The sequence below is a fragment of the Haemaphysalis longicornis genome, unplaced genomic scaffold (genome assembly GCF_048455015.1).
Source record: "Haemaphysalis longicornis isolate Haplotype H1 unplaced genomic scaffold, Haemaphysalis longicornis Haplotype H1 scaffold_5, whole genome shotgun sequence".
NCBI classification, from domain to species: domain Eukaryota; kingdom Metazoa; phylum Arthropoda; class Arachnida; order Ixodida; family Ixodidae; genus Haemaphysalis; species Haemaphysalis longicornis.
The window spans coordinates 157,087,982-157,111,060 of NW_027526385.1; the positions used below are offsets into that span (position 1 = coordinate 157,087,982).

General features: G+C 46.2%; 1 protein-coding gene across 3 annotated transcripts in view; it reads left to right on the forward strand.

Moving 5' to 3' along the window:
- Positions 1 to 21,799, forward strand: part of LOC144138789 (putative helicase with zinc finger domain) — a 74,452-nt gene extending 52,653 nt beyond the window's left edge. For all 3 annotated transcript variants that reach the window (XM_077671258.1, XM_077671257.1, XM_077671259.1), the window contains exons 18-20: positions 318 to 393; positions 6,937 to 7,162; positions 16,990 to 21,799. In XM_077671258.1, the coding sequence (XP_077527384.1) occupies positions 318 to 393; positions 6,937 to 7,162; positions 16,990 to 17,935 (1,248 nt within the window). In that variant the 3' untranslated portion in view covers positions 17,936 to 21,799. The remainder of the gene's footprint in view (positions 1 to 317; positions 394 to 6,936; positions 7,163 to 16,989) is intronic.
- The last annotated feature ends 1,280 nt before the right edge of the window (positions 21,800 to 23,079 follow it).

Consider the following 23,079-nt stretch of genomic DNA (forward strand, 5'->3'; position numbering starts at 1 on the left):
ACAGCGTGACGCATTAGGAAAACAAACGTTGCGAGGACACAGCCACCACTGAAGTTGCACACCATTGAAATCATGATTTGGACCCCGGGCTTATACATCTAATCACTTGGATATGGATCTTGAGTGGATTAGATATCAGTAGACACAATGTTTGAGATTAGTAAGGTCAAAATAACAGCACATATGTCTGTGTGCCATAAGGATGGCAGCAGTCAATGCTCAAGAGAAATAAAATTTTCTTTTATTTTTCACCGAAATTCTGCCATGTGCTGAAAAGTTTCGTTGGTCATTAATGACCTGTTACTTTTTTGTTGTAGGTGCAATACATTCGAACGGAACTAAGGGAACAGAAGCTCGCCCGTGTTCGAGTGGAAACTGTCGCCGGAGTTCAAGGTGGGTGCTCTATCTGTTCAGGGTTGTGTGTTCACTGTTCAGCGTACTGCTGTTCCCTGGTCGTAGCAAAATGATGTTCCTGTTTGGTTTTGTATGAGTAGGCTGTTCCTTGGTAAGTCTCCTTTGCTGATAAGTCCTCCCAAAGTTTCTGACTTTGAAAGTTTGGCACCACAAAAAAAAAATAACATAAAAAAAAAAAAAAGACGAAAGAGTGTGTTGTGCTGTGGTCAAATTGTTGTGTTCCGAGGCAGCGGCCATGAATGCATGTACTGTGTTTTCAAGCTCATAACCCACACAATAGACAAATCTCGAGAGTAGTTTGTGCCTGGGTAGTTCAAAAAGTTTGTTTGAAATGCAGCCTCACTGCAATGCACGCTGTTGTGACATTCTCCTCCTTCCCCTCCTCTCTTTTTCTATCTGCTTTAGTGTCAAAACCGGAAGTGAAACAAATTTTTACTGATCAGCGCTAAGCCAGGGCCGTCTTATCTGAAAGTTTGAGTTTCAAAATTTTCATCATCACGATTGAGGACCTTCTTGAGAAACACACAAAAAAAGTGGAAACCGCCAGCATTGACTCAAAGATTTGTGCACAGCTGCCGGCAAACTTTGATACTTCAAAGCCACTTGTTGTTCAGATTCCTTTTCATGTAACCAGATGGCGTGAGGTGCGGCCCGCTGCCACTGGTGTTGCTCTTGCGCAGTGGCTAGTTTTACTTCCTCAGATGTGCATTTAACATGGGTCAATGGGAGTGGGGGATTGTTTACCGAAGGCAGTGGGCTGTGAAGAAGAATAGTGGGCAGCATTTCTACTGCCATCTACCATGGGGAGAACCTGCCTCTTTTTTTGGACTTTGGCCTCACGGGGGGAAAAAAAAGCTTTGTGGCAAGCTAAGCCAAGTAGGAGAGGGATTCTGCTTTAGCTACAGCGGTGCCCACAAAGGCACGCGATTGCTGTACCACATTAATAAAACATTACTAATAAACTATATGGGTTCTTCCTTCCTGGGTATAAAGAGACAGCCAACCACATTTTGTGGAGTCCTCCCTCCCCCGTAGCTTGTATGAAAGCAGCATTTTATGCAGTGGCGTAACCACGAGGAATTTGAAAAATAAACTGGAGGGAATAATTTTGAATTGGCACTGCAAACTTTCTGAAATCGGAAAGGTGGCACCATGTGGTGTGTAAACATGACTCTACCATTAATCCGCAGCCCTTCTGTATGGCGCACATCATAGGGCAGGTGTACCGTATTTACTCGGATCTAATGCGCACCTTTTTTCCGGAAAAATAGCTCCCAAAATCACATGTGCGTTACAATCGAGTAGTATGACTCAAAATTGCAGCGCTGTATCGCCATCGACATTTCAAGATGGCCGTTTGACTAAACGCGTAGCCGGTGCATGTTTGCCTTTGTTGTCTGAGTAGTCTTTTTTTTTTTTTTTCGTTCCTCTGTTCTTTTCGCCATGGAATTTCCCACTGCGAAGACATGGCCGAAGACACGGCAGACACCACGATGCTACGTTTAAGAAGAAAGTAATCTTGTGCATGCTTTACAATTCGTCCCCCGAGTTACTCAGCAAGGCAACGTCATCAGCGAATTTGAGGTTACTGAGGTATTTACCATTAACCTGTTCCCAATCCAACGTTCTGAATAGTTCTTGTAAACATGCCGTGAATAACATTGGAGAGATTGTGTCTCGTTGTCTGACACCCTTCCTTATAGGTATTTTACTGCTCTCCTTATGGAGGATGATGCTAGCTGTGGACCCATTGTTGTTATTCTCTAGTATTTTTACATAATGCTCATCTACACCGTGGTTCCGTATTGCCTGAATGACTGCTAAGGTTTCGACCGAATCAAATGCTTTCTCACAATCTATGAAGGCTATATATAGGGGTTCAGTATACTCAGTGCACTTCTCTATCACCTGATTGATCGTGTGAATATAGTCCATTGTTGAATAACCTTTCTGAACTGGACAAACAGAGTGTAACCGTGGGCCTGAAGATTAATGTGCAGAAAACCAAAGTAATGATCAATAACCTCGGGACAGCACAGCGGTTTGAGATAGGTGTCGAGGCAGTGGAAGGGGTAAGCGAATACAGTTGAACCCCTTTATAAGAGACACGTACCGGGGAGCAGTTTCTGTCTCTTATATCAGATGTCTCTTATAAGCAGGGAACCATTTTTTCACTTACTAATCAGACCCTAGTTCAATGTGGGCACCATATGACTAAAATAAGCTCAAAAGAACGCTACAGCATGTTGCAAAAGATCCATTCTAATTTATGTTTGGCCCCCAGAATTTCTGAAACAGTTCCGAATCTTGTTTGCTTCATGACTGTATTTACACTGTATTTTACAACCGATTCTGCAAGCTTTTTTTTCTTTCCTCGTTTGTGGAAGATGAATCGTACATGTTGAGTTCACAAGCCTGATGAATAGGCAGAGCGCACAGCTTCTTCTGTTGTGGGCTCAAGCTATTCATTATGCTTGCAGGACTCAACATCTGCGATGCTTCTTGATTGGGAGCTATGCGAGTGGGAGAACCCGCATGTGCGATCGCACTCCATCCAATAGATGGCAGTAAGCTTCAACCACTTCTGTAAGTTGCATTTCCATTGGCAGGGCTTCTCATCGTCATCTCATAGCTGACTGAATGAACCACTGTGTGTTTGCTGAAGTTATAATAAATAGTGACTGCAGGCGTCTGTCATTCACCTGTGCTTCCAGGATGGAAGCAACTGCAATTAGTGACTGGTTGCAGTGCGTCTGAAGTTAAAATGTCTGTTACAAGCGAGATTATTGATTAAAGTTCAAGGATGACTTGTCCCTTATAACCAATCTTCTACATCCGATGTCTGTTATGAAAGAGGTCTATTTCATGGGAAAGATAGGGCAGCCAACCATGTGGGTCAATAGTGTCTCTTATACCCATTTGTCTCTTACATCAGTGTCTCTTATAACGAGGTTCAGCTGTATATCTACTTAGGCCAATTAGTGACCCCCGGATCCCGACCATGAGGCAGAGATATACCCCCGTAAAACGTGCCTATTTAAGTGCACTTAAGCCGAGTGCACTCGGGCCCCCCCAAATGATACTTTGGCTGCGCGCTGCTAAACAACAAAATAAAGTGCCCTTGGCTGTGATGTCAGTGACGATAGCCAGCATACATATTACGAACAATTACTTGAAATTCCCCCTCCTCTTCATATGAGAAACAACGTAAGCGTTTCTTTGAGTTTTCAGTGTTGAAAATCGCAATTGGTGCTTCACACAAGTCCACAAAAAACTGAGTCGGGACAACGACTGAACAGCAGCACTGATATCTTCACTTGTTATTCACTGCGCAGCGAATATCAGCAGCATTATCGTTTGAAGGAAATTATTTGAAAGCGTGGAATATAACAGAGAAGGCTGAAGCGGGAGAACAATCACAGGGCCACAAGAAACCACCTACGAGAACGCCGCAGAGAACGGCTGCCATGGAGAAAAACCCCACCAGGCGGTGCTAGCACGTTGTTGAGAGAGGTTATTTTCTTATTTTTCGTCGCTGCTTCTCTTTTTGTAAAAGTTAATCAACAATATAGCTAATTAACTTTTAACACTACTTATTATCATCTAAACGTTCTGGTTCGTGGTTTTATGTTATTTTTCCGATTTTCAGACTTCTGCTCACGAGATTACTGACTCGGCGAGCTGGCCTCGGTAAAGTGTGCTTGGGGAACACACTCGGCTTAAAGTGCGTTCTTTCTAAATTGTCATTCACGTTTGTCGTTTAGCTGCTCCCGAATGACATTTTAGCCGAGTGCACTCTGTGGAAGTGCACTTAAATAGGCACGTTTATCTCCCATCAAGGATAAGAATGGGGTGGAGTGCATTCGGCAGGCATTCTCAGATAATGAACAGCAGCCTAACATTGTCCCCTGAACAATAAAGTGTATGACAGCTGCATCTTACCGCTACTCACCTATGGGGGCAGAAACTTGAAGGCTCAGTAGAAGGGTTCAACTTAGATTAAAGACGACTCAGCGAGCAGTGGAACGGAAGATTACAGGTGTAACATTAAAGGACAAGAAGAGAGCGGAGTGGGTCAGGGAACAAACGCGTGCTAAGGACATATAAGTAGAGATTAAGAAGAAGAAATGGACTTGGGCAGGGCATGTAGTGCGAAGGCAAGATAACCGCTGGTCATTAAGGGTAACAGAGTGGATCCCTAGAGAAGGCAAGCGTGGGGCAGGGGGTGGCAGAAAGTTAGATGGGCTGATGAGATCCAGAAGTTTGCAGGGATAAATCTGTCGCAGTCAGCACAGGACCGGGGTAATTGGAGATTAATGGGAGAGGCATGGGCCCTGCACTGGGTGTAGATAGGATGGTGATGATGATGATGATGAATCTTGTGCGCGGAAAGCAATGGAAATCTGGCTGTGTCAGGTGCACTCAGTGTTGTGGAGACTTGTGCGTATGACTGGCGCAAACAGAAAGAGAAAATTTTTGCAAGCAAGGCAACACAGAAAGGGTTCAGTGGACCAAAAAAGGGGCGATACGCCCAAATAGAAGACTCGCTGGCAGAGTACGTGCAGCAGCAGCGAGCGGCTCGGAGACCGTAACGACAGGGCTGCCGGGGTGGCGCTGCCTCAGACCGTCGTCGGGGTGACTGTCTTGCTGGCAATAAACGGCACATTTCATTTCGAGCCACCTTTGGAATAAACCTTGCTTGTTCCACGTGAGAAAAAGTTGCATTTTTGTGTTGAATAATGAGTTGTGTGCACATTACAATTGAGGACAGCGTTTTTTCTTCTTCGGACTGTGAAAGACGGGTGTGCGTTATATTCGAGTAAATGCGGTAGGTTCAGCTCAATAAGCACCACATTCACAATCACTGTTTGTTTGCCAGGAGCTCCCTTTCCATTTCAATGTGCGATTTCAAAAATACGTAAAAGAATCTGTTAGGCTGCACTTAAGGGAAACCGTTTGGGGTCAGTGTTATGTGGTGGCCTTTTATTTAGGAAAAGAGAGCGTATACTCCACAAAAATCGGTTGGATGTCCCTATAAAAAAGAAATGAGGACAAAATACAAGTCTGTTAAGCTTGAGGCAACTACCCTCTGGTAACTTACTCGGGTCCATTTCAGCGACAAAAGACTTTTTTTCAACTGAGAAAAAAAAAAAATGCAAGAAATATTTCGAAACGTTCAAATTTCCTGCTGCAGCAATGTAAAATGGGCAGGAGTGATGGCGTATGGGACAGCTCTGGAAACGGTTATCGGGGTGTGAACTGCATGTTAGCGTCCAAGTGATACGAGCAAACGGAATTAGAGGGCCCAGTACGATCGCCCAGTCTTGTTTCTTGGCTGTGGCTTAGCTTTCGGCGGCCAGCCAGTCACACAAACACAAGTCGCCACGGCTTCATCATTTCTTCATAACTTGTTTGAAGCTGACAATAAAACTGGTGTCACTGTTGTCGGGACAAAGCAGCCTTATTTTAAGGGGGCACACTGGTCTTAGAAACTTTTTTTTTTTTTTTGCTTTCCAAATAATATTTTAAGCTGTTATCAGTTTTTTAGCTGATATCAGATATCTAATTAGTTTTGATGTGAAGTAGCTAGTTTAAGAGTTTATTAAGCATTTTTCTCGATTGTTCTTGAGAACAATAGAAAAAATTGTTCAACAAAAGATTACCTACAAGGTATGAATAGATACCAGAAGTTGTGAAGAATGAAATATGGGAAGCAGTTTTTTTTTTGTTTTGCAATCATGTACACGTTTACATCAATTCTAACTTCTAGGTTTTAAGTACTGCTAAACAATTAAAAATAATGCTAGTTAAACAACTACTGAAACTAAAATGCGAAATCTGCTTCCCGCATTGCATGAGCTTCACAGTGCAAAAGAAATGATCTTCCTAGCTGCACTACATGCTGGGGTGTACGTCTCGAGAATTCGCCATCACTGCAATACCACTAATGGCGTAAGAGTGGGGAATTATGGCAAAATTGTTATTCCTTTGTTGAAATTGGACCTCTACGGCTTTTATAAGTACGTGGTACTGTTCTACGTACGGAAATTTCGGAGGAAAGACCATGCAAATCAAGAGACAAGTGGTACTTAAAAGAATGCGTTTTTCGGTCCAGAAGACCCATGTACTGTTCTATACTCAGTGACAACTTAAGAACGGCACCGGAAGTTGCCGCTGTGCCTTATCACCGTAGCCGGATGTTTCTCCGCGCGGCGCAAGTAGGGCGTTACTGGGAATATTTTGAACATGGCATGAGCCGTTTCCGTGATTTTTTGGACCTAATATGCTTATAAACTACTCCAGTGACAACAAACTGCGTGAGACAAGGCAGACGATATCACGCATTCATAGCAAACCCCTTTCAAAATGCGCGCGCACTGACGGCACGGGTCCGGCGCTTTGGCGGAGTGATACATTACATGAGGTGGTGCCGTTCTTGAGTTGTAACCGAGTATAGTGAAGCAGAGCTCTCTTTTGACAGTGTGGCCCCCTGTAACGTTTGCCAACGATCCTGCTGTGCAGGCAAGCAGTTCCGCGCGGTGATCTTGAGCACCGTGCGGGTGCGGGCCACCTGCCTCGCCTTGGAGCAGGCGATGGCCAAGTGCTCCCCCGAGGGGGCCGTCCCCACCGCCCTCAACTTTGGCTTCCTGTCAGATGCGAAGGCCTTCAACACTGCCCTCGCTAGAGCCCAGTCTCTCGTCGCAGTCGTCGGGGACCCCATCGCCCTCTGCTCTGTCGGGGCCTGCAGGTGGGTTTGTGGTCAGGGTTTGTCGGCACACAGCAGTTGTCGAGCTCTGCTTCAGAACTCTGGCCGTGCGAACACTTCGTTGAGGCTGAGGGGCCAGTGCATTGGCAAAGGCCACCCGGAACCAAAGAACTGAACTTTGCTGAACATTTACTCAGTAAACACAACCTAATAAAAGAAAGCTTGCTCTTGGAATTAGGAAAGATTTAATTGGGTAACACTTAGTTGTGCTTCCACAGTTTTTCCTTGTGTGACTTAGGGCAACGGCCGCAAGCACTTGAGTGCCGCTTCATCTCTCTGTCGACCAACAGCAAGCCAGTCAACTTGCGGCATGGCTTGTCCCTGTTAGCCTGTCCAGTGCAGGGAGCCAACTGTGCACTGGTTTTAGGGGCGAAGCCCCTTAGGGGCTCGGGCTGTTCGCGTCTCATGTCGACATTGTCGTAACCGTTGTCTCGTGTAGTCACGGTACTAAAACATCAGGAAACTCGTTTACGCCTTGTGCTACAACACTTCGTGCTTCGAAGACGAGAGAGTTTTACAGCAGAGCTGTATACCTCTGCCCCCCCAGCGGTTTCCTCGTCATTGGCAAAAACGCCAAGGTGCCAAGAATGCACTTATACAGTGCATGCTTCACCCCTTCCCAGGTTTCACGTTAGGGAAGATAGGCTGGGATTTTTAAATGAGTATGCGTGGTTTTTGTCAATGGTGAATTCGAATAGCTCATGTAAAGGAGTGTGTTGTATTAGTGCGAGCCGAAGTTGCGAAGCTGGGCAGTACACACACTGCTACCATTCTCTTTTTGATAGGGAAGGGAATAAGCTACGCTTAAGAGTACCGCCACTTCGTGCACCTGGAAGTGCCTGGGGGCCATTTTGTTTCTGGCTTGCAGTGTTGCCATCTCTCCCAACGAAACCGCCGCCGGTTGTGACGGGCAGAGTGTGACCAACCGCTCTAGCGTCCGCGTAGCAGACAGAGAGAGGAGAGGCGCTCAGGAACAAAATGGCTGCGACCATATGTAAACAAATATCATGTGGTGCTGACCGACCAATGAAAATCCTGGCGGCACGTAACAATGAGGGAAAAGAGTGCCGATACTCTAAAAGCCTTCATTTAATGACTTTAGGGAGGCCTAGTTGGAGTTTCACAACTGGTGCATATTAACTGTGGCTTGTGATAGTCTCGTGTGTGGCATGGCAAGTTTGCGTAGTGCGAAGGGGTGTCGCTGTATAGGTTGTCTACCCTACACCTAGGAATGGGGATAAGGGAATTTGAAGGGCAAGGAAGGACAGTGGAATATGTTAACAGAGAATGGGAGGAAGAAAATCAGAAAACGAAGGGCATGGGAATGGCAAATACAAACAGCAGCGCAAACGAACGAAGACAAAATACCTAAAACTGAGCAGGTAAACCTACACTATCACTGTAAAATCCTGCGTGTGTAATGGGGGGAAATTTGTAAAAAAAAAAATTGCTGGACTGTATTACAGCAAAGCTGTGTATGTCTCTGTGTCCCCGTGTAGTGTGCATCAACAGAAGTTGTGTCGACAGCTTCATTTGCGTTTCGTAATAGCGTAGTTCAGTGAAGTTGTAGTGTTGAGAAAGTCCCACCTCGTCAACAAAAAAAAGCACACGCTCACTTCACAGCCTGTTTAGATCAAGTGGAAATCTAATGTGCGTATCCTCCTCCCAAAATTGACAGGGGACACTGGTTTTAAAACAACTTATTTTAATTTACAAGTAAACTGTGTGAAACTTGTCAGTCTTGCTGCTTTTTTTCCCACTGATTCCAAATATGCCATTATTTTGGTCAATTAGTTCCTAAGATGATCAGATAATTAGCAATTTTTGGAGGAACAATAGACAAAACAGTGTTGGAACATAGAACTGTGATCTTTGTATTTTCAAATGCTATGCACCCTGGTGAACGCAATAGAAGCAGTTCATGCATTGCTTGGAACTGATTTTACAGCTTCTTAAACTTTGGTGGCACCACTGGCAAGGGACCATTTCGAACGCCCATTTCAAACACCGATATTTAATGAGCCCTAGTCCTCCCAAGATTCAGTCAATTAATTAACTAGGAAATGTGCTTAATCGCATCACAAACGCGCGTGCTTTGTTTCGTGCACTCCTCGCACTGTGCCCAGCTTTGCTGGGCATCCTTCTACACAGAGTGGAAGGGGATTCATTTTTTTTGACACCATACGCATTGCACGATTTGCATGTATTTGCACGATTCTAACGCGCCCCCGATTGTAATGCGCAGTAGAATTCAACACCTGGAAATCAAAAAAGTAACTTGCCGCCGATTCTACCGCGCACACTGAATCATGCCATGAACAGACGCCTCAAAATTGCACAAAACATTTAATTGAACATAAATTGGCACACACAAACGCAATCACGCGATGTCTGCATTGTACGCTACTCTCTGTCCGAGTCGGAAAGCTCTCTCACTGTCCACTGACCACAGAAAGTCATCCCTTCGTTTTCGCCAATCGCGAAAGCATGACTGTGGAACGCCTAATGCCTGGGACACTGCCCGGTTTCCTTCCGTTTCCGCCAAGGTGATTGCTTTGCGTTTAAATGAAGCATTATAATGAAACCGTCGTTTCTTTTCCATCTTGACACGCCGAATTCACGCAGCCGGAGCGATTGCAAAAAGAAAAATGGCGAACAAACGACGACAGCGGGTGGAAGAAGTCTTCCTGGTACCGATGGCGATGTGGCTGGCCATCATTCGTTGAGCCTCTTCGTTTTGGTTTCGAGTTGGCGGTTCCGGTTTCGAGGTTTTTGAGATTTGAGTCCGATTGTAACGCGCAGGTATTTTTGAACCCCTATTTTTACAAAAAAGGGTGCGTGTTAGAATCGTGCAAATACGGTATTTAGAGGTCCACAATTGCATAGTCGACGTGTAAACTGCAGAGATATAGTCAGTTGCTTTTTAAGCCAGAAGTTTTGGGTGTCTCACCAAAAACACTAAAATTCCCCGTAGTCGGCAGCGGTGGCGGCTTACACACGAGTGGTACGAATGTGGCCACCAGTTTGAAGAGAAAATGAATTGGGTTTGTGTGGGATTTGAACCCGGATCGCCAGAGCAGCAACCAGGTGCTCTCGCCACAACGCTAAGCCTGGCAGGTTAGAACAAAGAATCGGCCTGATGCATGCACTGCGACAGGGGCAGGCAGAGGAGAGCTCTGGCTGTGGGAAGCTGCAGCATCAAGTGGTGCGGCCGGTCTGCCTGCCAGAGTAATTCATGTGAAAAATGAAGGCGAAGAGAGAGATGCAGCCATGATGCAGTAGTGAAGGAGTCTTTCATAATTAACCTTGTCATCTGCCCGGTTTTAGTGGCTCGGGCTGTTGGCGTCTGCTGTTGTCGTCTGCGTCGTCTCATGTAGTCACAGTACTCAAACACGGGGACACTCAGTTTCGCCTCGCGCTAGAGAGCTCAGTGCTTCAAAGACAAGAGACTTTTACAGCAAAGCTGTATGCCCCTACCCCCCAACGGTTTCATCTCCGTTGGCAGAAATGCCAAGCCTCCAATATTACACTTATACACTGCATGCTTCGCCACTCCGCAAGTTTCACGTTAGTGGAGATGGCCTCTCTTTTTTTTTGACTGGCTTGGCTGGTTTTTTAGACAGCGGGCCGGTTGCCAGTCCGTAACTAAAACCTTTTTTCCATGATTATTTTATTTTTTGTGTTTTACAAGCATCAATTCAGCGACTGTGGTGCGGCCAGGTGGTGCGATGTGTTTACTTGGACAATATTGTCTCTGTGCTTTGAAATGCCACTGCACGAACTTGGGTCTCGGAAGAACAGTACTGTACACAGCAATGCATTGCTTCGTGCAGATGTGTTCCCGATGTTGATTGCAAATGCAAAGAAGAGCTTTTAAAGGGACACTGAAGTGAATTTGTCAAGCTCCCGTTTTTGCTTGCACTGCGTATACTGGCTCAAATTAGCACACTTTTCATTGTTTATCCGGTTGACAAATCGGTAATTATTTTACAAAGCGCGAAAGAAGAAAAACTACCATGCGCGGTTTGCGGCGGCCGCATCAACTAAGGCTGTGACGTTGAGAGGAGGGGCGCCGTGATTGGACGATGCCCAAGGTTAGCAATCACACAAGTTTCGGTTTCGGTTTCGGTTCTGTAAAACATAACCAATGGCTTTGTTGGATGGGCATTCTCAATATCTCAGTAATCATCGTACGGCGCTTCTGCCATGTTGTCGGCTGTAAAATGCACAAGATAAGCCTCCCAGGACGGCTTGTAGTCGTAGCATTCACTAGCCGAGACCTACGCAGTGCATGAACGCCCTCCGCGTACCCGCAGACGCCCAAATGTCATGCGCTTTTCCCCCATATTTGGAGCTTGCCTCCCTCATGCCTGTATCATGCCTGTATCGTAAAAAGCGTGTTCGCACCAGGCCAAGGGTCTGTTCATTCTGGCCTGTGCCCACTGCCTGCAAGCAGTCGGTGCTTATGGCAACAGCACGCCAACGAGAACTCGCTAGCGCGCCAGTGCCAGCCTGCGCGCGTTTTGTGAACTAGTTCGTGTAGCCATGAACGTTGCGGCCCCAAAAAAGGTGAACTCAATATAGAAAACATCGGCGGAAAACAAAAAAGTTAACTTACAAAAAAAAAAAGCACGTACCCGCGGGGATTCGAACTCGTGACTCGCAAAATATTTGTAATGAACTCCTAGCGCCTCAGACTGCTAGGCTACGGAGCGGGACGCGGAGGTCTTGCTAATATAGGGTATATATTGTACAACCGGTTTACACTTTTATTTAGTTTTGCCATTTCAAGCCGCTTAGGTGACTATTTGTTGTACTGCGATCGTGCAGTAAGCGTCGCCCGAGTTTCCACAGTAGCTCACGTCTAGCAATTGCATTTCGTAGACGGAAAAGCGTTCGCAGATGCGTAGTCGTGCTGCTGACCGCTGTGCTTGTTCGCCCAGCGCAAAAAAGTGCTTCCCGCGCCCTAGTTTTACGCTGTACGGTAAAAATATCAGTTGATTTTATTTGCTTAGTACCTATATTGACTTCGCTGACTCTTCTCCCGCCTTCAAGAGGCCTTATATTTTCCTACTGGCGTACCAGTCAGCGAAGCGTCGCATGTGCAGCGCTTGTGTGAAGCGACCTTGACTTGGAGCTAGATACAGTGTACAAACAAACCAAGTAAAGAAAGGCACATTCTTCCATTCACAAACGTGTCCTGGCTTCGTTTCAACTAAGCGAACGAATTGCGACCAAGCAATTTTTTTTAACCTCCTTGATTGCGACGACCCGCCGGCGGCCGGCGGACGAAACGCTGGGCCGACTGACTCTGTCGGCCGGGGAGCCGTGCAGTAGCGCAGCCGTGGCGCAGCCAATTGCCAGCTCATCCCCTCCTGACGTCACACGAAAACGCCACAGAAAATGGGCGAGCGTAAAGAGAGGAGGACAGCGTTTTCGAATTAGTTTTTCTACTAAATAAAATCGCGTAAACGCGCCTAGAGTGGTCGAAACATGGCCTGGGGACTCCGGACTACAATTTGCGCTAGTAATCCCGCAATGTTTACATATCACTTCAGTGTCCCTTTAAGGGGGGACGCGGGTCTTAGAATGTTCCAAAATCGCGAAAATACGCATTTTGGGAAAAACACATTTTTGCAGTCTTTATACCTTCAAGCACCTACTCTAAAAGTTTCACCGCTGAATTTGATCGGGAATAATCTCAAAAACGACTTTGAAAACGCAGCGGGAGCCGCAAAACGCCAAAAACCGGGCTAAAAAAGCTTGAACTTCGCGCGCGCGCCACACTTGAAGCAGACTGCCGGCGGCGGCCATTTTGGGCTCGCTTTGTAGCTGATTTCTTTGTGCGTATTTTGCGCCATCTCAAAATGGCGTCGCATGGGGAGAACGAGCGTTACCGCCGATTTACTGAAGGTCGTTTCGGAGCCGCTGATTGGCAGGAGCACGAGCGCTCGAGTCGAGCCCCCCTACTACTACTACTAAGTGGTTCGAGTGAAAAGGAAAAGGAGATGCACTGGGGATATTATTGAGCCCAGCTGGGGGCTCACCTGCATACAACCCAGTGCGGGGGGGAGGGGGAGGAGGGGTATATAAAGATTAGAGGAGAAAGGGAGTGATAAAAGGATAGGTAGGAGAAAGGGAGAGATAAAAGGATAGGTAGGCGAGCAACAAGAGCGAGGAGCCTCGACGTGAATATCCGTGAAGCAGCAGCAATGGCGCGTCCAGCAGCAAGTCCTGTAGCCTCCAAGTAGGCCAGCAGGAGGCGGAAGACGTCACGGCGGGTGGAGTCGGGGCCTGCTGGGTGTAGCAGGTTCTCCAGGCGCAGCCCCCCGTTCCGCGTCTCTGATTGGCCGGCGCCGTTGAGCCGCCATTTTTTTTTTTTTTTTTGCAGGCGCGCGTTTGCTTTCGCAGTATTTTCAATTCGGGTGCGTTTTCTCTGCCGTTAGTGACTGCGATTCTGTCACAACGTCTTTGTCTTGTGCCGCAATGCCTGGAGACCTTTACCTCAAGGAACTACGCGCTGCAAGCATACGAAAACACGATGGAAGACGCCGTAGACGGCGGTGCCGAGATCGCCTGTCACGTACGAACCTGGTCCGAGAAGCGCTGCGTGGAAACGTCCAGATTTAGTTAGCTGTTGTGCTTTGGTTATATTTGTGGGAAAAAAAAAGTCCGCAGCACAATATGTTTGTGCTTTTCTGTAGTTTGCATCGACGTTGAAGGAAGTGCAAAGAAGGAACTACCGTACGTGAAGGTTCAGCAAAAAGTGCAGTTTTCCAGCGCTGTTTACAAAAGTTTTTCATTACTTGCATAGAGCCTTCCTGGTTATTTTTGGGGTACGGTCGCATACTTTGTTTTTTTTTTCTTTAGGAACAGAGTGACATGGCGATTTTTATATTGGGCCATGCTGTAGCAAGAGTTAGAAACTAGATTTACCTTTCTTAGTTTGCAACGTCATGCTCTGCCTTACTGAGTGTTTCACTATCAGGCTTTTGACCTAGGATGATAAGACTGGTATCATTTAATTTGCAATAAATAGATCTAGCAGGTGATGCTGTTTGTATCACTCTGGTATCCATCGCCAAATCGAAGTCCACCTGCAGCTCTACAGTTTATTTTGTGAGGTCACGCTCTTCCTTGCGTGGTGTTTCCTTATCTTACTCTTTAGCCAGGATAACAAGACTGGTATAATTTAATTTGTATTGAATTGGTCTAGCAGCTGATGCTATTTGTATCACTGAAGCATTGGTCACCAAAGTGCATTTCACCTACAGCCTTGCTGTAGGTTTGAGATGCATAGCAGGACAATCTCTAGTTCTGGGTGGCTGCTGTGCTTTAGTCTCATTGGTAGCACAAAAATAACAGCAGCACATGGTATTTGTGCCTTTCTGTATTCTGTAAAGACACTGAAAGAAAAGGTGAATGAGGATATACAGTTTCTGAAGCGTAACAGTAGAAAATTTAATTTTCCTTCGCAATTTGTACGGTATTCGTGCGAATTTATGCCAATCTTTCCAGAGGTATTTTTGTGTTACAGTCACATACCGTATTTACACGATTGTAGGTCGACCCTTTTTTTCAAATATGACAATCCAATGTTGGGGGGTCGACTTAGAATCGAAATGGAACCGTTTACCGCTAGTAACGTCAAGAGAAACGAGAAATCGGGGGCGCTACGAGTTGGGGACAGCTTTGCACCCTCTTTCCCATGGTTATGGTCTAAAGCGTGAACCGCATGGGGCGTTTTGTGCTCGCGAAAATGCGCCGCGCTGGCACTGCCGCGAATGCCACCCGCGCGCGCTACGCGATCGGCGGCGGCAACATGGCGGCGTCACCAGCCGCGAAGAGGTGCGCGTAGCTTCAGCGACCGCTTCTAACCGCACTTTAAGATATCACTGAAGGCACAAACAAAGGCGTTTGAGCAGGAAAGGAGAAATGTGGTCGAAAACGACACTAGCATCATCCGCGCCGCCACCGTGGTAAGCCTAAACATCTCCGGCGGCGCCAGCCAGCTGTCCCGACTCCCGAGCGCTTTCAAACTGCCGGCATGAAGAGGGCGCAGGCGCGCTCTTCGTCAGGCTTCTCCCACTGCCGCGCTCGTCACGCGTAATACCGAGGTAAAACCAGTAGAAGCTGCCGCGCCCGCGAGGAATCGTTGGCGCGGGCGTCGCCGCGCACGAATCGCGTGCAAAAACGCGTCAAGAAGCGTTTTATTCGTCTCTAATAAACAAAATGAGTATTAGCAAATCCCTTGATTCAATGCGCGGCGCTAACGTAGCCCAAATCATATCAGATTGTTCAGTACACTTCCGAACGCGATGGTTGTCATCTCGCAGCGAATGTTTTTTTCCCGCTCAACCCACGGCGCATGGTTATTCCGGGTGCCTATACAAAAGCTTTTCTTTTTTAACAAATACCGCGCATACCGCGAGCGCACCACTCTTGTGGAGCCGCCGTGTGGGTCGACGGAAAAGCTTCTCTTTTGTGATACGATTTTCTAAGCGGCGCTGGCATTTTTTTTTTTTTTTTGAGGTGCCATTTTTTGGGGGTCGACCTACATTCGAGTCGACTTACAATCGTGTAAATACGGTAGTTGGTATGCTTTTCTTCGTGAAGAATAGAGCTACAAAATGATGCTATTTATATTGTTGTAGCTATGCTGTAGCAAAAGTTACCGTGATCTAAAACTTCAAATGCATTTTTCTCAGTTTCTTTTTTTGCAAGACCAAGCTCTGCCTTACGGAGGTTTTTGTAATGTTGCTCTTAGGCTAGGATGACAAGACTGGTACCATTGTATTCGTACTGAATTGATCTAGGGGGTGATGCTATTTTTATTGCTCTGTCATTGTTTACCTATTTGCAAAAATTAATAAAAATGAGGCAATTTTATACGAATTGTTGATATCAAATGTTCACCTCTTTCATGCTTTGCAAAAGTCTTCGAAATGAATAAAAATAGCATAGCCCCCTAGAGTAGACCTTTGGCATTAAGTCCGTATAAATCATCATTGAGTTTGCTAAAGCGAAATTGCTCTAAACCCCCGTAAGAAATGCCTCAAAAAATAAATTTCAAAGTGTTGTATTTCCTGAACAAATGAATTGTTAAAACTAATTACATATTTGAAATCAGTGTAAAAAACTGCTTAAGACTGCCAATTTTCATCTAGCTGGCACTAATAATAAAAAGAAATTTCTAAAGACCCACCTCCCCCCTTAATAAAAGAAGTATGTGCACTTTTCAGTGGAGCACATTCAGAGCAGTAACCGAAATCCCAATCACTTCGATTATAAACGTTATATTGGTTTCTCCCTAGGAGAACGCTACAGTTATAACACTGTTGAAAAAAACGACACCATACCCGCCGCGGTGGCTCAGTGGCTAAGGCGTTGCGCTGCTGAGCACGAGGTCGCGGGTTCGATTCCCGGCCGCGGCGGTCGCTTTTCTGATGGAGGCGAAAAGCAGAAACGCCCGTGTGTACGAGATTTCGGCGCACGATAAAGATCCCCAGGTGGTCAAAATTAATCCGGAGCCCTCCACTACGGCGCGCCTCATCGCCTGCGTTGCGTCGGCGCGTTAAACCCTACAATCAATCAATCAAAAACGACACCATGTTTTTTGACATGCACATTCAACAGTCTATAAACCACAACCTCCCCAACCCTTCTTAAGGGCCGGGTTATTTTTTCTTTTTGCTAAACTTTCGCCTCCAAACTGCTAAACTTTCGCCTTCAAACACCAGAAACAGATACAAGTGCCGGAGGAATTTTTGACTAAGTTTTGCTTCATTCTCTTTTGTGCATGTGTCCAGGACCATGTGGGAGAAGTTCATCACCACGTGTGCCCAGAACAGCAGCCTCCACCACATGGGCTGGAAGGAGATCAAGTCTGTGCTGGACACTCTGGAGCAGCAGAGGGAGCACAGCCTTCAGCTGCAAGAGAAGATCTCACTCAGGCACCCGCTGCTCACCCGGGACTTCAGCCCTGTTCTAGCTCCATCGGCGAGGCATGCGGGCGGGCCAACAGGGAGCAGATCGATGGCCTCCTCCTTCCAAAGCATGCTGCTTGACGACGACGACGATGATGATAGTAATGATCGGGGTGACTCTGTGGGCAGGCGAGCTATTGTTCCACACCAGGAATCCACAGTGCCGGCCTCTCAGCCACAACCTAGCCGGCCGTCAAGCCAATCGGCTAGTCAGTTGTTGTCTAGTCAGCCGAAGAAGCAATTCCACGGGGACAGTGGCCGTGTGGCGTCAGTGGGTAGGAGTTCAAATTCCTTGGGCAATGGGACGCCATGTACGAAGCAGACGGACACGGTAGCCAATAGCCGGCCACAGCCGCGTGGCCGGCCATCTAGCCAACAATTCCCTTCGAGTCAGCCACCGAAACAGTTTCGCGAGGGCAGTGGCCGTGCGGCGTCAGAGGGTAGAACTTCAAACCCTTCAGGGAATGGGATGCCACGTACGACGCAGACGGACTCGCTAGCCGGTAGCCGGGCACGTAGCCAGCTGTCTAGCCGCCGGGGTCCTTCTAGTCGGCCAGCGAGCCAGGTCGAAAGAGGGGCTATGTCGTCGCGAGAATTCCGGTCTCGGGGAAACCGCGCTGGGGGTTGTGGCCGGCCCGATCACACGGCAGCGTGTCAGGGAGGGCCTCGGCCACCGGATGACCGGCCGACCGTAGCGTACGTGTCGGCCGGCGGGGAGGGTGTGACGTGGGAGAAACGGCGCCTGTCGCAAGACGACGGGGGCTCGTGATTTCTCGAGGCATCTGTGATCTGTAACTACAGCAGTGATTCTTGTTGCGAGTACCCTCGGGTTTGGGTTTGCGTAGGATGACGTATTTAGTGGCGATGCCAGGATGGCGTGCTATTGTGCTATGTGAACAGGTGAATCGGTGTACTCATTGAAAGGGTTGGGACTATCGAGCTTATGAATGTCTCCTTTCTGGCACGTGATCTGTCTATTGGCTAGGCGCAAAAGACGAAGTTTTCTAGAGCAGGGGAAGTCCACTATCCTTTTTCTGCATTTGTTTTTGTATGGCAGGATCGAATGGACTGACCTGGCTTTGATGTCGCATCTCATTTTTCAATCTCACTCAGTCCTGATGGACAACTCTTACACTCCCTCTCTCTTTTTTAAGGAAACACGGTGGTCTGTATGAGATATGTCTGTTGCTTTTCAACTTGCGTTTGGGTAATTTTTACCCAGAGTATGTTTTTGAGCGGTTAGTACTAGTATGTCAGTTCTGCCTTAATTCTTGATCAGCTATGGATCATGCCTGCCTTATTTATGTGTTTGCATCCACAAAAACCAGCGAGGGCAGCTATTTATTTTAAATTTATTTTAAAAAGTCCCATTATTTTAACCAAATAAAGTGCTAAATCAGTTATACTTGTTCTGCCAAGTTACATTTTTATAACATTATTGGACTATTTATATTGTAAGGTTTAAATGATTATGGGGTTTAATGCGCCGTAGGTACACCTAGGCTATGTGTTGCAGTGTACTGGAGGGCTCTGGATTAATTTTGACCACCTGGGGAACTTTAGTGTGCGCTGTAATCTCGCACACAGGGGACGTTTTCGCTTCTCGCCTCCATCAGAAAAGCGGCCGCTGCGGCTAACAATGGAACCCGCATCCCTGGGCTTAGCAGCAGAACTCCTTAGCCACTGAGCCACGGCAGCGGGTGTATTGTAAGTTTTCAAATGCATCAAGCATGTCGCGACTCTTAACCCTGATCAGTGCATTTTAAAATAGAGTATAAGCAACAGTACGTCCCATCATGAAAAAAAAAGTTGGTTTTGAGAAGATACGGAAATAAATTTAGGAAGGCGATGAAAAATCGCCAATTGGAGTACGATAGCTCAGTGAATATCAGTGGTAGATCTGTACTACATATTTTCGAACCCTTAAGGAATTACAGACTTGTAGGTTTTCAACAAAAAGCATGTGAAATTAAGTTTTGGAATGCTTTTTTTTTTTTTTTTTTTCCTTAAAGATCTGGGTCTCCTCCTAAGGCATCCAAGGCTGTTATCTCTCCACAGTTAATCTTTGGTGCTCTACCAGTCACCAACTAGGTGTAGGCCTTGGCTGCCAACTTACTCACTTTCGACATTCTCATTCTTGCACAAATTGTCTGCGCAGTTTATGTTGGGGATTCAGAATGGTCGCCGTAATGTTTGTTGTTTCACTACAGTCCCCATGCGTCCTTACTTATTTTCATTGTCTGTCTTTGTCAGAAGCCGATAATTCTGGTTGAGACATATGCCTGATATGTGAGGAGTTGATGTGCGTCTCGCTGTTTGGTTTGTGTGGGCATCCTACACGGTTTAGTACAAACCAGGAAGTTTGTAATCGGTTCCCCCCTGCCTATCCCTTTTCCCTGTGCCTTTGATCATGCGTTGTTGTCGTGCTTTATTGCAATGTCGCTGATTCCAAGCACCGTAATAGCAGCAAGAGCTTGTCACTGTTATTTATCAAATCGGATCAAATTCTTTCGTTGCTGTAAGCATCTATGGGAAGATAGTCTTTGGCCCTTGATTATGGCAGGATAAGGAGTTAAGGAAGGGGCCTTGCTTTCGGAGAGTTGCAAGCTGGCCAAGGTGGAGCTTGGGAAGTTAGTGTGACCTTCTATCTATATGGGGCTGCCTTGTAGACAGATCCAGCTGTCATGCAACGATTTCTACTTAGGCCATGTTGCACTTCACGAAGTCTCAGAGAGGCTCTAAGTTGATTGGGTTGCTGTGCTGTAAGCCAGTAAACACATTCATGCGTGCTATCAATGGGTATTCATTCTGTGCTGATATTCACAGTCTCGGGTGGTGATCCTTTGTGTGATGATGAACGGGTTAGTGTGCATTGCCTAGCATAAAAGCAGAGCCAAAGTTAATTTAATGCTACTGCAGTTGTGTAATGCTGTTGAAAGGGGCCTTTCAGCAGTGTGCAATGGCAGAATGAAAGCAGTTGCCAGACAGAAGCATTGTGGGGTTCCAAATAATTGGCCACCTTGTTGCCAGAAGTCCTCGCTTGGTCCGGAATACATCGTTAGGGTGATGGGCACGTGAGTGTTAACGGTAGTGCGACAAAACTTCCTGATGTCGTAGGCGAGTGTGTTGGTGCAGTGTGGTGCTGTGCACTTTGCGGGGGATAGTGGGCAGTTCATCTATGCACGGAGGTGATCGTACAGAAGCGTTATCGCCGAGCCAGTCTTCAAGTGAAAATGGCCACAAGTTTGGCTTCCGCGAAGTATGCACTTGTCTCAAGTGCGCAACTCATACTTGGAGTGAAATGGTAGATTTAAATGCGAACCTAATGCACTGGGGGTGATGTGGTTTTGTTTACTGTTGGTGCAGTGCAATACACTAAGCCGCATTTTATTAAGGGCACCTGGATTTTGTGTTGGAATGTCTTTGTTCTAAAAACTGCCATGCTGCCCCAGGCTGTAACTAAGATAAGGAACATTTACCTATTAAATTAGAAAATTGTACTTTTATGTTGTGTACAGAAGACATTGTTTGTTTTGTCACAATGTATCTATAGTTTCTCTAATTTGTGCACCAGATGTGCGATTACAATTGAAAAGCAATAGAGAAAGTACCAAGCCCTGTGGTACTCTGATTTGTGATTGTGCGTCGGCTGGCCTTAGTATTATGTCAGTAGCCAGCGAGAGCTATTTTCCCACTGTGCCATTTACTGTGCTGTGAATGGCCACGTCAAGTGCCGGTTTCCAGGCTACTAGGTTGAGTATTCTCGTACGCCTTGTGTCGTGACTAAGTCCTACTTTTGAAACTAGGCTTTAGCGTTCATGTGGATCAATGCTTTGCCGAAAAACTACGGGAAGCCTACATTTTGATTTTTTATGTTCCCCAAACAAATTTTGTTCTTTAGTGCCAAATACTGTTTTGTTAACTATGCCTTGCAGCCAGCAGTGACCTGTGATAGTGGTTTCAAACGGCTGCGGTGTTGTTTTCTCATTTTTTGGCCATGGTATACTTCAGAGAGTGAACTTGCCAGTTGTTTTAGTGGCAGTCAAGTGAACTCTGTTACGTGCAGTAAAAGGCTGTACACTTTAATTGTATGGTGTAGTTTTAGTACTCACGTTAGCCTGCCGCTTTTTAGACTACTTTCCACTTGACTGCTACCAAGTTCACCAGAGGATGAGTTCTTCCTCTCCCTTCCTTTTTTTTTTTGCCATGTGATACAAGTTTTGGGTCGGAAGGACTATTGCCGATGCTCTGTAACGAGGCAGTGGGTAGACAGCTTAGGAAGCTGTCTGTTAGAATGTCTAAGTGGGTGAGTAAACAACTGTGACCACTATGACTAAAGCTTTATTGTATATGTAAATGTAAACCAATGTAAGCCACAATCTTGCAGTAAACTCCGTTTCTTTGTTGCTACCAATTTGTAGCTTTAGCTATTTATTGTATAAACTTGTTAGGCAAACTACTTGCTGCGCTTTCATTGCGTGCCGTATACTTCAAAGACCTGTACCTTGAGATTATCTTAGATGTCGACTGGTGGAAGTTTGGAGGGTGTTATTTTCTCGCAATTTATCAGTGCAAGAGAATCCTACTTCAAGTGAGATGTGCGGAATAAAGACAGCTACTATTTATTCTCTCACGAGTTGCCTCTTTTTCTGCCTACAAAGAGACATAATGTGCATGCTGTTAAAATGCACTTCTTCAGAAGGGATAGCAGCACAGATGTCATTTTGACATCACAGGTAACATGTACACTTTCTGGCATCAGTCAGTAGGTACTGTGTATGCTAAAACACACCCAATGTTTCTTGCTGGAAATGCTGCAAAAAATGTTCCTTTGTGCAAAAACTTTCACTGGTGAACATGTGCTTGCATTGATGGTAGTAAAGAAATATTGTGGGAGCACTCAAAGAAGCAACTTTAGGAGTGGGGAAGACTTTTTGCAGCCCATACTGGATTTACTAGATATACTGATTTGCTGGCTTCATTCAATCTCATGATTAGGGGTGTGCGAATATCAATTTTTTAATTTCGAAGCGAATTCGAAAAATAAAAACAAAGTTCGAATCGAATCGAATATTTTTCGAATAGGAATACTTATTGTTTTTTGTAAAATCAAAGTTTTGACCATCTAGGTACACAAAAACTGCAACTTTATTGCACAACAAATCACAAAGAAAAATTAGGAATTACACAATACCATTGCACTCAACAGGTTAAGGTCTGCACTCACTTAAATGTTAACATGGAGAAAGGTTAACTGCTCGACATGTTCGGGGAGCAGTGACAACCTCCTGCTCGTCACGACTCCACCAGATACCGCAAACAGCCGCTCATTTGACACACTAGTGGCTAGCATGCCCGAGCCCGTGCACATTGCCGCGCGCTGATACAGTAAAATCTCGATGATACAAATCTCGCGGGACCGCGAAAAATATTCGTATCATCCGAAATTCGTATGAGCCAACACAGACCAAAAAATTGGGCGCTGAAAAAAGTTTTCGTTTATTTCTTTTCTTGCATTCGCGTGAAGAGATTCGTGATTTTTTCTGCTTTTTTTAACCCCCATGTTGCAAAGCAGCCCTTTCTGGAGCACGTAAAGCTTCGCGCTCGTCTCCTCACTCGCTGTGGCTGTGCCCAAGCTCGCTACACGCCGCAACAGTCAAGCGTGAACCGCGTGGTGCGTTTTTGCACGCGATTCGCTCGCCTCGGCTCTGCGAGCGCTGTATTTTCACGCCCGCATCGACGATTTCGCGCCGGCGGTAGCGCCTACCTCGGTCAGAAAATGACGCACGACACGCGCGGCAGAATGGAGGAGCCCGACTACTTGCGATGAGGCTGTCCCCGCCGGAGATGGTTAGGCTTAGCACCCCGGCAAATATTTTATGGGCGCTTTCACTAGCGGCGCGGATGATGTTT